Raw genomic sequence first — 14820 nt, 5'->3', positions numbered from 1 at the left:
CCCCTCCCCACCTTCTCACTATATAGAAGGATCTGGCAACTTCTGTTTCAGTGTATCTGAAGAAGTGTGCATGCACACGAAAGCTCATACCAAGAACTAACTTAGTTGGTCTTTAAGGTGCTACTGGAAGGAATTTTTTTATTTTGACTATGGCAGACCAACACGGCTACCTATCTGCAGCTTACTGCAAAGTTGTTGTTGCTGCTTCTCTGTTGAGAGAGTTTATGACCATCATGATGATGAGAGAAGTCATGTATGGTTTCCCTTGCTAAGTAACTTTCTAATTTACAGAAGCTGCCTGAGGGTCTGGACCCAACAATCCTACAAGCTTGAGTGTCCCTCTTTGCACCTGTTTGGGAGTCTGGGTGCAATGGTTTAATCCACCATGCCTCTGAAGAATCCATGCTCAGAATACAGAACCAGGAATCAGCTTCAGCCACTTCAAGGCATTTTGCTGCCCCTGCCCCTAATCAAGGCCAGTACAGAAGTTACTTTTGCACCTAAAGCGAAAATTTAAAAAATCTGTAGCCCTTTTATGACACCACAAAGCAGCTGCCTAAAGCAGATGCCTCCCTCTGCCTAATGATAGGGCCAGTCAAGTGAAGAGGGATGGTTCAGCCTTGAAGTTTTGTCCCTGCACATTCAGTTCATCTTTTCTATTGTGCTTTGGATCTAACCCATTAGTTCCACCCAGAGGCTGCAGAAGGGCCAATTTTCTTCATCTTGTTTGTTTGTTCCTCAGTCTCTGTCTGGCTCTGTTCCTCCTAGTTAGGCTTGACTTGGCCTTTGTTTTCTCTGTTCTCTCCCCCCCCCCCCCACTGCATGAGCTTCTGTCTTCCCCACACCGCCTTTTAAATAGTGTTTGCTGGAATTCAGTTCATTGGGGGCCACAAAGGGGGGTGTTAACTGGCTGTCTACTGGAGCAGGAATAATCCATGCCTAGGCTGCTGGCTTTGCCACCCTCCCTCACCCAGACCGTTCTGCTTCTCCCACACAGACTAGGGCATAGCAACAACAACCAGCAACAAACTACAGAACCGAATTAATAATTTGGGGGTATTAAAAATATTTGGCATCTGCTCCTGCATCAGGTAAGCTCTGAGGCTGTTGTCTTTGCACCGAAGGGGTCATGAGCTGGAATGTCAGAAGGTGGGGCAGGTAGGATTGCCAACTTATTCGCTGGCCACTGTAGCTGTCTCTCTGGAAAACAGCTTAGGATCCAGACAGTCAGTGGTGATGTTTATCTCTTTGCTGTGAAAAGCTTCACCTTCTGATTTCTTCATATCAAGCTGTTGTTAACATCACAAGAGCAGGCCAGGCTGTTTTTTGTTTACTTGTGAGTTGGCAACCAATGGGTTGGTCAGATGGCAATAATTGGAAAACCAGAATTTTGCGCAAAACAATGATTTTCTGCCTTTTGAGGAGATGGTGATTGGCAGCAGCTCTCCAGGGTTTCAGACAAGGGGACATTACCAGCCTTTTCTGGGGATGCTGGGAATTGAATCTGGAACTTTCTGCATACAAATCAGAGGCTCTATCACTAAACTACAGCCCTTCCACCATACATTGCTAGAGGCTCTTTGCTCACTATGCAATATTAAATCATATTGACAGCCGACAACTCACCTTGTACTGACTTCTGAAAGTGGACATCTTAGTACATGGATAATAAGTTTTACTTTTTATTTTTAATGTATGCCTCACTTTTTCATCCTTGAGAGGTTTAAACTGGTGTTTGCTATGCAAGAAAGAAAAGGAAAAGGAAAAGAAAGAAATTTATTCTGGTTGCGCTAATTACAGAATAGTGGCAACTCAGAAACATAATCAGCACCATTACTTATCTGAATAGACAGTTATGGGATGGGATGGTGGAGAAGCAGTTCATTCAGACAGCATTTTGAAAAGCACCCAAATAGGAACTATGGTTTAACAAGCAGGAAATAGGGGTCATTGGAGGACATGCATTTTTGTTGAGATGTTGCAGGTATTTAAAAGATTCTTATGTGGGAGACACGGGTTGAAAAGCTGAGTTAGGCTAAAGTGAAGCCCATCATCACAGGAGTGGGTGACCAAACAGGGGTCCAGACTGCCAGGGCAAAGAGGAGACAGGCAGGCCTGACTGCAGAAACAACTCAAGTAGAAGCAGCTCCATTGTATGCCACATAGCAGCCAACTCCTACGGGCTGTGGGGGCTTTGGTCCCTGCAATAAAATATTTTAGGGGGCTGGGCCCCCACAAAGGTGATGGGCATTGTCATTCAAATGGTGTGTGTGCACCGTGTCATGTGATTGATTATGCAGGGTGGGGCTTACCTAGGCCCCCACAATATGTTATTCTAGTTAGCACCCCCGGTATGCCATATCTTCAATGTAGCCACTGAAGCATCAGCATGCCATTTGAGAGTTGTGCTCCAGCAGTTTCTGCAATGGATTGAGGGATGTGCCCCCGTCAAATTAATGGAAATGCAGCAAAGCATTTCACCCTGGGATTTCTCCATCACCCATTTTCTTAAATGAGGGGGCTTGACCCAACAGTCATTATCTGGAACACACACACACACACACACACACACACACACACATCCAAGGCAGGAATATATTCTAAAGGTCTAAGAAGCATGAGCAGAATGAGGAAACTAGAAGATGCATTCATTTACCATAATGCAAAAGGATTAAACTAACGCAGTAATGTTTAAATGGCAAAAAATATTCCCCCCCACCATTCACAATTGATCATTGTAATGTAGTGTTCTGCACTGTGTTTAACAAAGGCCAATTCATAGCTGTAGATGCAATTGCCAGGTTGTTGGTTGATAGGGTTGTCTTCAAGGATAGAGACTGCATCCCTATGGAACCAAGACACTATCTGATGTTTGCCGATTCATACTCCTGAGCTATTGCATAATTATTAGAAAAATACTGCTAGTAGGAGTTGTAGTAACAGTAATTGCTTAAGAAATATAGTTGGGTTAATTGGGGCCTTGAAGCAGAGGTGGGAAACCTGTGACCCTTCGGAGGGTCTTGCATTCCAATTCCCATTAGCTCCAGGCAGCAATTGAGGCCTGTATATTAATACTCTGTGTTTTATCAACACTCGCCTAGAGAAGATGAAGGAAGGGAGCTGGTAGCTGAGTTAGTCTGAGAGGGTGCCTTCAATAAATATCTAAACTGGCTAAACTGTCCAAGCAGCCAGAAGCACAACTGGAGAAGATTTGGAGTACAGAGATATATTGTCCCTAACAGCCGGACTGAGTTGTGGGAATATTTGGCTGAGGTAGTGGCAGAGGGTAGTGGCAGCAACCGTGCCTCTTGAGTCTTCAGAAACAGTCAACACTTTTAAGACCCCAATGTGAGTATCAGTAGTCCTTCGTGTACACAGTGTCCCTTTAATAAGCCAAAAATCTTAGTTCAAATTTTATCCTGTCTCTAGTGTGGGTGTCCTAAGATTACTACACATGCTCTAATTCCTTTATCCCTCCAAGGCACTGCAAAAGATGATAGTCCACAGGCCAGGGGCAGAGTCGACATCATAAATGGTTTCTCTTCTCCATACACTGTTTGTTTTCCCTCAAGCGATAAAAGTAATAAAAGTAGGAAATTGCTTGTTAATATTTGAATAAGCTGCTGGGGATCAGCTAGGTAATAGGGAACAGACTTTCTTCTGTTCATCTGAAACCACTGGTATTCTCCTAAATAAGACCACTCCAGTATCTTCCCCTCACCCACGAGTATCCTAGATCCTGGCCTTCCTGTCAGTAACCTTGTCAGTAACCAGATGTGGCAAACCTTCAGCCATCCAGATGTTGTTGAACTACAACTCCCATCAGCCCCAGCAAGCAGGGCCAATGGCCAAGGATGATGGGAGTTGTACTTCAGCACCATCTAGAGGGCCAAAGTTTTCAGTCATAGGATTGCCATATCTTGAAGAGCAAAAAAATCAGACAGCCCATGCCCGAGCGCCTGCGCCCAAGCCGCCACCCTCCCCCCCCAAAAAAAAACAAAAGAAAAATTCCAGACATTCCTTTTTAAAATGTAAAAATCCCCCCAGATGGGTATGTTGGCCCCCCAAAAGAGGACGCGTCCAGGATTTCCCAGAGGTATGGCAAGCCTATTCAGTCACCTGTCCTACAAGATTTTTCCTCTTTGCCCTGCATGGAATCGTGTTCTTACAAATGATGCCTAGATGATGTTTTCATCTGTGTTAGGCTGATGCAATAGTTCAATGAGCTGGAGCGGTGCCAGGGGTAGAATGTGGGGCTGACCATGGAGTAAGATATGGGTTGAAATCTGCAGTTGACAAGCTCAATGGAAACAAATAAGCAGCCAGTGAAGCAACTTCCAAATGAGCAGGATATGTTCCTTAGGACAGGAGCCTTTTAACAGCATGGCTGCTTTATTTAAACTAACTGACATTCCTTAAAACATATTCAAAGGCATCCCCATATATAACACATTGTAGTAATCAAGGCTGCTGGTTACCAGAGTGTGCTTTTCTGCATGTGACTGCTGTCCGGTGGTGTTGGTGATTTACTTTCAGTGGTTGCTTTGAAGACTGGGACTTTGTGCTCTGGGAGAGGCTGTTTCCTCCTCCCACCCTCTACCTATTAGCACTGCAGATGCAAGAATCTCATCTGCTCCTCTCTTTCCCATGCCCCTCCCACTCATAGCAGCTTGGGAGGTGGGGGAGGTGGGGAAATTTACACCGAGGAAAGAGTTACGGTACATGCCCTGTCCTGGAGCAACAGGATAACGGGCACCACACCCTTGTCCTTGATCTTCAGAACCACTCAGTGGGGTTGCCAGTTAGCAAAACAGTAGCCATGGGAGAGCCTAATTGTAGATTTCCCTTTCAGGGCTGGTTTGGGCCGGAGGGGGATGAAATTATTTTAAGTTACAATGCTGTTCTGAGCATTGCTTATGAGAGTCCTGATCGTTTCCACCAATTGATTGCTTATCGCTTGGCATTTCCTTATAAGCAAATACAGAGTCTTGGGCTGGGGTGGTGTTTGGTTTTTTTGATGGTGGGTTATTGTTATTGTTGCTCTTGGGTGTTGTTGGTTTTTTTGTATCTTTATTTTAGATCTTGAGATTTATTTATGACTACTTTTGTTATGGGATGTGGGTGGCTCTGTGGGTAAAACCACAGAGCCTAGGGCTTGCCTATCAGAAGGTTGGCGGTTCAAATCCCCGCGATGGGGTGAGCTCCCGTTGCTCGGTCCCTGCTCCTGCCAACCTAGCAGTTCGAAAGCACGTCGAAAGTGCAAGTAGATAAATAGGTATCACTCCAGCAGGAAGGTAAACGGCGTTTCCGTGCGCTGCTCTGGTTTGCCAGAAGCGGCTTAGTCATGCTGGCCACATGACCTGGAAGCTGTACACCGGCTCCCTCAGCCAACAAAGTGAGATGAGCGCTACAACCCCAGAGTCATTTGCGACTGGACCTAATGGTCAGGGGTCCCTTCTTTTCCTTTTGTTATGTTGTAGTTAAGCTTTCTTTTCCATGTTGTAAGCTGCCTTGATTGTGGCTTGAACTGTGGATTGAAAATTGTTAAAACTCCTTCCCTTCTAGTACATTGTCAATTAGGTAGATAGGAATGAGCGGTTGACAGCAGGAGTTGTATTGGAGAGAGATTTATTTCTGCTAGCTCAACAGCAGAGATAAGATAAATCGAGCGTTTCCCCAGAGCCATAAAAAGATCACTGCCAGAGTAAGAGAAGGCCTTTGGCCCTTCACGGGGTCACTGACAGCTGTTAATCGCATGGTTAGAGCCGTAGGATGACTGAGGGAGACTTTCGGAGCTAGGTGTGGCTGTAAAGGAAGATATTGCTTCTGCCAAGAGTAGAAGGGCACTTCCAGATGGGCTGCTGTGTAATGTGTACAAAGCTGGGGAGCCCATTCCATGTTTTGTGTGTGTTCCAGTTCACCAGGGTCAGGAGGAGTTAGCCATGTCATACAATCTCCCACACAAGGATGAATGTTCACCAGACAGGTGGTCTGGAAGTTCCCTAAGTTTTATAAGAGAACTCATCTACACAGAATATCCAATCACATGCCTTCTGATTGGAGATGAAACATGATTATGAAAATAAATTTAATTATGACTCTTCAGAATGTATATGAATTATAAATGCATCTTAATGTGCAACATTAACTGCTGAAGGACAATTTAATTTGAAAATTTAAGATGAGCATGCCATACCCTACAGATTTTTTTATGACTGTGTGCAAGGATCACAATATGCTCCCCTGCAGAATGGACAGTTGGTGCTGACTGATGTTGGGGGTAAAAGATAGAATGTGTTTAGAAGAAGGGTGCAGTTCAAAAAGTCAACAGATTACTGGCTCACTGTTAATAATACCTTCCCACTATTCCCCTACCCCCGTCCCCCACATCTACAAGCCTGGTGCATTGATTGTGATATATTTCCACCTGCATCTTAATTTGTTGCCAAAACTTGCTGTCTTTTTTAAGAATCAAAACTGCAAAGGTTTGCCCAGTTCTTTCTTTCAATGTTTCTATTTGTCGACTCTCTTTCCTTGGAGGGTTTTAAGCAGAGGTTAGGTGGTCATGGATGCTTTCGTTGAGATTCCAGCATTGTAGGAGGTTGGGCTAGGGTTGCTATATTTCAAGAACTGAAAGTGAGCTTTTTAAATGAACTTCGCTGAAATGTACTAAAGCGACATGGACTGCCATGCACCTGGACATTTCAGCAATTTCCGCTCAGGTGTGTGCACACATGGGGAGTGAGATGAGGCTCGTGTGCCAATGCTCGTGTGTCAAAGGACCTTGGGCTCACTCTGCCATTCTTCCGTTCTTAGACACGATTGCCCTTATATGGCGAAGGCAGGTGGCGATGGCATTCCGTGCCGAGGGAAGGAGGGTCCAAAGGTCACCCCGCTGCTTGCTCTGTTCAGGCACAGTCCGTCTCCAAGGTGCTGTGTGCCCACCAAACAGACACCGCAGCAAAGGTAAGGAGGTGGTTCCGGGGAGATCCAGGGCCTGCTTTGGACTCCCATCTGTCCTTGCTCTAGCCCTCGGCTTCATGCCAGCATTGTCTTGCCCAGAGCAGCCTTCCCCAGGCTGGTGCCTTCTAGATCTTTGGGGGTAGCAGAATGTGCAGGCGAAAGTGGATGGCAGCTGTAGTCTAAAAGACGCGGAGAGCACCAGCTTGAAGAAGGCTATCCTAGGAGAAGATAGCAAGCAGCCTCCTTCCCCCCCCCCTCTCTGCTTAGTCTGGGTGGCTTTTCTTGTCAAATGATTTCAGGTTTCTGAGGGGCGAGAAGAGGTTCTGAGCCTTTATAGTGAAGCTAGGGTCCAGGACCCCAATTTCAAGGTTTCTCCTGTGCGAATTTCTCCTAAGAAACACATTTTTACATGCAGTTTTCAAAAATGTGCACATTGTTTTTGCAACTAATTTCCCCTAACGTAATGCCTTCTTGTATCATATTTCCACTAATATATTCATTTTTATGCTCATTTCCCCCTAGCACACGTTTGGGTAAACGCTGGAGAACTGCATTACAAAATTTGGGAAAGTGTGGATTTTGTAGGGGGCTGGGGTTTCTGTCTCATATTATTTCAGAAAGTGTGATTCTGATCAGTTCAGTTTTAAATGAAAATCGAATTGATTTTCTCCCCTGTTCCTGGTAGAGAGGACCTCTCCTGGTTTTTAAAAGTGTTAATAATAATAATAATAATATAATAATTTATTATTTATACCCCGCCCATCTGGCTGGGCCTCCCCAGCCACTCTGGGCGGCTTCCATAAAAACCAAAAAGACAGTAAAATGTCACACGTTAAAAACTTCCCTGAACAGGGCTGCCTTAAGATGTCTCCTGAATGTCAGGTAGTTGTTTATCGCTTTGACATCTGCTGGAAGGGCGTTCCACAGGGCGGGCGCCACTACCGAGAAGGCCCTCTGCCTGGTTCCCTGTAGCTTTGCTTCTCGCAGTGAGGGAACCGCCAGAAGGCCCTCGGCGCTGGACCTCAGCGTCCGGGCAGACTGATGGGGGTGGAGACGCTCCTTCAGATATACTGGACCGAGGCCGTTTAGGGCTTTAAAGGTCAGCACCAACACTTTGAATTGTGCTCGGAAACGTACTGGGAGCCAATGCAGGTCTTTCAAGACCGGTGTTATATGGTCTCGGCGGCCGCTCCCAGTCACCAGTCTAGCTGCCGCATTCTGGATTAATTGTAGTTTCCGCGTCACCTTCAAAGGTAGCCCCACGTAGAGCGCATTGCAGTAGTCCAAGCGGGAGATAACCAGAGCATGCACCACTCTGGCGAGACAGTCCACAGGCAGATAGGGTCTCAGCCTACGTACCAGATGGAGCTGGTAAACAGCTGCCCTGGACACAGATTTGACCTGTGCCTCCATGGACAGCTGTGAGTCCAAAATGACTCCCAGGCTGCGCACCTGGTCCTTCAGGGGCACAGTTACCCCATTCAGGACCAGGGAATCCTCCACACCTGCCCGCCTCCTGTCCCCCAAAAACAGTACTTCTGTCTTGTCAGGATTCAACCTCAATCTGTTAGCCGCCATCCATCCTCCAACCGCCTCCAGACACTCACACAGGACCTTCACCGCCTTCACTGGTTCTGATTTAAAAGAGAGGTAGAGCTGGGTGTCATCCGCATACTGATGAACACCCAGCCCAAACCTCCTGATGATCTCTCCCAGCGGCTTCATATAGATGTTAAAAAGCATGGGGGAGAGGACAGAACCCTGAGGCACCCCACAAGTGAGGGCCCAAGGGTCTGAACACTCATCCCCCACCACCACTTTCTGAACACGGCCCAGGAGGAAGGAGCGGAACCACTGTATAACAGTGCCCCCAGCTCCCAGCCCCTCAAGACGGTCCAGAAGGATGCTATGGTCGATGGTATCAAACGCCGCTGAGAGATCCAGCAGAACTAGGAAACAGCTCTCACCTTTGTCCCTAGCCCGCCGGAGATCATCAACCAGTGCGACCAAGGCAGTTTCAGTCCCATGATGAGGCCTGAATCCCGACTGGAAGGGATCCAAATGGTCCGCTTCTTCCAGGCGTGCCTGGAGTTGTTCGGCAACCGCTCGCTCAATCACCTTGCCCAGGAATGGAAGATTTGAGACTGGGCGATAGTTGGCCATCGTGGCCGCATCTAAAGATGGTTTTTTAAGAAGCGGTTTAATAACCGCCTCTTTCAGCGGGTCTGGGAAGGCTCCCTCACGGAGGGAAGCATTCACCACCCCACGAAGCCCATCGCCCAGTCCTTCCCGGCTAGCTTTTATAAGCCAGGATGGGCAAGGATCCAGGAGACAGGTGGTTGGTTTCACTCGTCCAAGCAGCCTGTCCACATCCTCGGCGGTAACAGATTGAAATTGATCCCACTCAACTTGACTAGACAGAACTCTAGCACTCTCCCGCCCCGGCCCTGCTCCCACGGTGGAGTCTACTTCTTCCCGAATCTGGGCGATTTTATCTGCAAAAAACTTTGCAAAATCATTGCAGGAGAACATGTGGCCCGTACTGGGCCCCGATGTTGCAGGTGGTTCCGCTAAATTGTGAACCACCTGAAAAAGTCTCCTGCTGCTGTTTTCTGCAGATGCAATAGAGGCGGTGAAGAAATTCTTCTTCGCCGCCGCTATCGCCACTTGGTAGGCTCGACGTTGAGCTCTAACCTGTGTCCGGTCAGATTCGGAATGAGTTATCCGCCACCGGCGCTCTAGCCGTCTCAGCGATTGTTTCATTGCCCTCAGATCCGTGGAAAACCACGGGGCTGTCCGGGCTCCATGCAATCGGAGAGGGCGCTTCGGAGCCAAACAGTCAATAGCCCTGGTTAACTCCACATTCCAGCGGGCCACCAGGGAATCGGCTGAAAGGCCATCAACATGGGATAAAGCATCCCCTACCACTCTCTGGAAACCATTTGGATCCATTAAGTGGCGGGGGCGGACCATCCGAATTGGTCCCACCTCCCTGCAGAGGGGATGGGTCGCAGAGAAGTCCAGTTGCACCAGGAAGTGATCTGACCATGGCACTTCTTTCATTTCGCTTTTACTTAGTGTCAGATCACCAACATCCATAGAGGTAAACACCAGGTCCAAGGCATGTCCACGGCTATGGGTTGGGCCAGACTTATTCAGGGACAGCCCCATGGAGGCCATGCTTTCCACGAAGTCCCGAGCGGCCCCTTGTAAGGTCGTGTCGGCATGGATGTTAAAATCCCCTAGGACGACCAGGCTAGGTGTCTCCAGGAGAACATCCGCCACGACCTGAAGCAGCTCGGGCAGGGAATCCTTGGTGCGGCGGGGAGGTCGGTACACCAAAAGGAATCCTGTACTGCCCCTATTGCCCAACTTCCAGAACATGCACTCAGAAAACTGGGTCTTCCCAATAGGACGCCTGGTGCAAACTAATGACTTCCTAAAAATCACTGCAACCCCCCCTCCCCGCCCACGTGACCTGGGTTGTTGTGCGTAAGAGAAACCTGGTGGACAAGCAGCGGCAAGGACAGGCCCATCTGCTTCATCCAACCAAGTCTCTGTTACACATGCCAGGTCAAATCCTCCATCCATGATCAAGTCATGGATGGCAGTGGTCTTATGAATCATGGACCTGGCATTGCACAGCAGCACCTTCAGGTCATGTGGGTATCCCTTGCTGATTCTAGTATCCATCCGGTCAGGACCAGACCCGGAGGCAGGGATAGTCCTCAGACAACGACTAAACCTGCCTCCTCTGTAATGACATGGTAATAGGAACCAGGGGGCATTGTGGATCCAGAGCAAATTGCTGAAGAAATGTGAAGAACTGCATGAGAGTGCCCGGTTGTTGAGCAGCAAAACGGGAACATAAGACATTGATCCTAGAAAGGCACCAATGGCTGCCTGTGAGCTACTGGGCCCAATTCAAGGCTTTGTATTAGCTTGCGAAGATTTAAATGGCTCAAGGCCCAAGTACCCACAGGAGTGCCTCTATATCAGCGGATCTAGTCTTTAAGATAGGCAAGAGAAGCTCTCACTCATGTGCCTTGCTAGGATTAATCTCTGATATGCTTTCCCCTGCCTATCTTAAAGACACATGGCAGAGCCTTCTTCGCTGTGGCACCCTGACTATGGCACTCTCCTCCCCTTAGAGCTGTGGTTCTCCTCCTTGTTTAACATTTAAGCATCAGTTAAAGATGCATCTGTTTACTTAAGCCTTAGCAGAATGAAGGCATGCTGTCTGGCTGTTAACCAGAAGGTTGGTGGTTCAAGCCCACCTAGGGACTGCTATGGATTCCTGCATTGCAGGGGGTTGGACTAGATGACCCTCAGGGTCCCTTCCAATTCTACAGTTCTATAATTCTAATGCTGGTTTTGTGATTGTGCTATGGTTTTTTTTAATGTTGATGTACTTGTGTGAGTATTTCAATTATTTTGACTGGATTCTGTTGTTTTTAAACTTTTATTATATATCCCTCTCAGCTCCTTTTAATGGAACAGGGATAAAAATGCAATCAATTAATTGATAAAAACACAAATCTGCCTTATACCTGATCAAACCATTGGCCCATCTAGTCCTGTATTTGCTGTGCCAGGATTGGAAACTTGTGGTCCTTCAGATGTTGCACCTCCCATCACCCTTGGTCATTGGCCATGCTGACTGGTGCTGATGGGAGCTGCAGCTCATCATCATCTACTGTAGAGAGCATAAGGATTCCTGGTCTTAGGCAAGTCTAACTAAGTTCTGCTCTTTGAGACTCCAACTGGAGACTGCCAGGCATTTGGTTCACAAGCCATGTGTGCTGCCATTGAGCTATGGCCCGTTCCTGCAAACCTGAAATCACGTTTCATGTTCATTGCCCAATTTAACATATTCATCTTAAAACCCATTGCCTAGAAGTGAAATCTGTGGCAGTGATGTAGAGTGAAGGGATAAATGGAAATCCCTTTTCCAAGCCTTCTCAAGTTCTCAAATCCAGAGCTGTCTGCATGCATAGCACTTAAAAAAATAAAAAGGGTTTGAACCAAGATATCCCAAATTCTGATGAAAGCTGAATTATGCAAAATGTTGGGTTCTGTTTTGTTTTACATAATTTATTTTGCTTTTGCTAATCATGAAGAGGAGCAAGGAACCCACACAGAAGTCCTCTTCCGCAATGACCCTTAAAAATCTAATTCAGTCAATTTTCTAACTTCTAATCTTCATAGCATTTTTTTCCAACATACTTCCAAGCATAGCTCTGCAATCTTAAGGTTTTGAAAGCTGCTTTCCTCTTAAGCAAATCTTAAGATTCTTTCAGAAGCTGACTTCTGTGACCAATGATATGTCCAATGGCTTTTCTGCATTTCTGCCAGCGTGCGTACAGCCCTGCCTAATAAATTGCCCATAAGCATTCAGATTTTAGCACCAGGCAGAGAAATTACAGGTGTGCATCACCTCCATGGACTTTATGATTTACGTGCCTGAGATAGACTGCGATGCACTCCCTAATAGCCTGAGCTGGTCTGTGGACAGCGACTGCTGCCTTTTTCACCCCTTAAAAGCCAAACTTAGCTGACTAGGGAAACACCTGGAGCTCAAGTGAAGAGGAGCTGGAGAGCTGGGCATGTATTTTGTTATGAGAGGCAGGTTTAGGTTTGAATCACAGCAAATTGTTTTCCCAGGGCACCAATTTCCATAAGATTTGCATAGGTTAATTCATGTGCATAGATTCAAATTTAGAAACCATTACTACAATTTAAATTGAAATAAAGTACATCTCACCATAGTGGAGAAGACTTTGATCAGGTGACCTGTGTGTGCCTGCTCAGTCTGTTGGTCGTCCAGGTGCTCACTTTGGATGGGCAACTTCAAGGTCCAATTCTGTTGTCCCTTCTGGAGATTATTTCTCTTTAAACTGGGCTTGGACCGGCCTGTCCTCAGCTGATAACTCTTTACTGTGTAAAGTAGGACACATGGCTCCATCCTACTCACTGTGGGGATGAAGGGGGCTGGGGCTCATGCCCTCTCTCCCTCAATTGTTCTCTCACATACTCTTTGGCTCAGTTCCCACCATCTCCATGTCGCTCAGAGAGCTGCTTCTGGTCAGTGTTGACAATACTGAGCTAGATGGACCAAATATCTTACTCAGTAACTTCCAATGTTTCTGTTCCTACACCTACACACTTGCTCTCTCACTCTGTCTTCTGGAAATAGGAAATAAACTTAAAGGAAATCAGCTGTGACATCCTTGGCAATGTTGAAAGCATGTGTGTACATACATAATGACTCATTCAGGAGACACAGATTTAAGGCTGATTTCCCACCAGCTGTAAAAATCTTTACCTTTCATTTGAGTGAACCCAAACAATGTTTTTGGTAATAATAACGTTGTAATAACAAGTCTTTTGGCAAGAGCTGAATTAGTTTGACTTAAGCAAAGCCCTTGGGCTTTTGACACAGACATCACAAGATCTCAGTTCATCTGCATGGTAGTTAAAATGTCTAGTTTCCTTTAAACTAGCTACCAACTGGTTAGTTCCGCTCTAAATTCTTGCGAGGAGAAATTAGATCTAGGAGTTCTCTAGCAGCTCAGGTTGAGCAAAGTCCTAAAGCACAGCAGTGTGAACCATCTTAATACTTCCCCCTTTAGCAAACTTTTAGGAATGCGATCTGAATGAATGCAAGGAGTAATAGTCTGGTTTTCTTAACAACATTAATGTGGAGGTGGGGAGTAGCGATGTGAAGTTTGGGGTCTGAGCATAGACCATTCTTCTGCAATATTTAAACGTTGGTTGTTTGTAACCTGGCTGCATTGCTAATGAACTTTCCCACTCCTAAGGGCAGATCCCCCCACAAAACATCAACCATCACCATGTCAGCAGAACTTAGTGCCAAAGTGACCAGGACTCTGAACAAAACCACACCTGGACTCCAGATATGGAGAATTGAGGTGAGTGTTTGTTTAAGTATGTGGTAGTATAAAGGTGAGAAAGAGACCAGCATTTGGAGGCATGTCTGTATGTGTTTCCTCTCTTCCCATAATTCTCCTGGGATCTCCTGCCTTTCAAAGGAGGAAGAGAAGAAGCTGAAACAGGATTTACTCTAGATCAGGAGTGGGGGGGGGGGAATGTCAAGCCGGGGGGGGGGGCAAATGTAGCCCCCATGGATTCTCTCCCTGGCCTCAGAACTCTCCATGGGCCATACTCCTCGCTGGTTCTGCTCTGCATCCTGAGTGTTTTTGCCTGGCTGGAATGTGTTCTTGAACTCGAATAATGCTGCTTCCTTGCCTGGGTGGAGGATACAAAGGGGTGTGTGAGTATGTGGTTCTATATGTAGCCTTCAGTCCCTGTCGTGGTGGGGAGGAAAGGCGGGTTGTGTGTCTGTGTGAATGTGTAGAAACTAGCAAAGGAAAAAACAAATTTGTTGCTCCACTCAGTTTTTGTCTCTGGCCCTGCCCACAACTGGCAACTGCTGTGGCCCTCAGGCTGCAAAAGGTTTCCTAGCCCTGCTCTAGACTCCCAGCTCAGTGGTGCAGAGTCCTTGTATTGAATCTCTTATTCTGAGGGCCAAACTAGATTGATATTAATTATATAAATGCAATTGATGTGCACGAAGTAGCAGCTATGGGAGAGGCTGGTCAGCATTAGGATCACATAAGGGGAAAGGGGGTTAATCCTTTCACTTACAGCCATGGTCCCAAACCCAAATACTCCCTGATTCAGAAGCTGTTGTAAGCACTGGGAAGCCTCCACCAGCTGAGCTGGGGCAAAAGAAGGTGTCACAGCTGGCCATCAATGGGGGATTTCCTCCCAATGCAAATAGCAACTTTGGATGACAGATTTTCATCAAGACTGCAACAGGGGAGGATAGGGTTA

General features: G+C 46.7%; 1 protein-coding gene across 3 annotated transcripts in view; it reads left to right on the top strand.

The window, feature by feature from the left end:
- The first annotated feature begins 965 nt into the window (after positions 1–965).
- Positions 966–14820, top strand: part of VIL1 (villin 1) — a 32658-nt gene continuing 18803 nt past the window's right edge. The window contains exons 1-3 of one of the 3 annotated variants that reach the window (XM_081206089.1): positions 966–1091; positions 6817–6966; positions 13790–13895. In XM_081206089.1, coding sequence (XP_081062215.1) covers positions 6833–6966; positions 13790–13895 — 240 coding nt within the window. In that variant the 5' untranslated portion in view covers positions 966–1091; positions 6817–6832. Of the gene's footprint in view, positions 1092–5107; positions 5197–6816; positions 6967–13784; positions 13896–14820 lie in introns of those variants that run through there. The other 2 variants (XM_081206087.1, XM_081206088.1) reach the window with 2 other exon arrangements.

The sequence above is a fragment of the Podarcis bocagei genome (genome assembly GCF_964188305.1).
Source record: "Podarcis bocagei genome assembly, chromosome: 1".
Lineage (NCBI taxonomy): Eukaryota > Metazoa > Chordata > Lepidosauria > Squamata > Lacertidae > Podarcis > Podarcis bocagei.
This window is presented reverse-complemented; position numbering and strand designations above follow the sequence as displayed.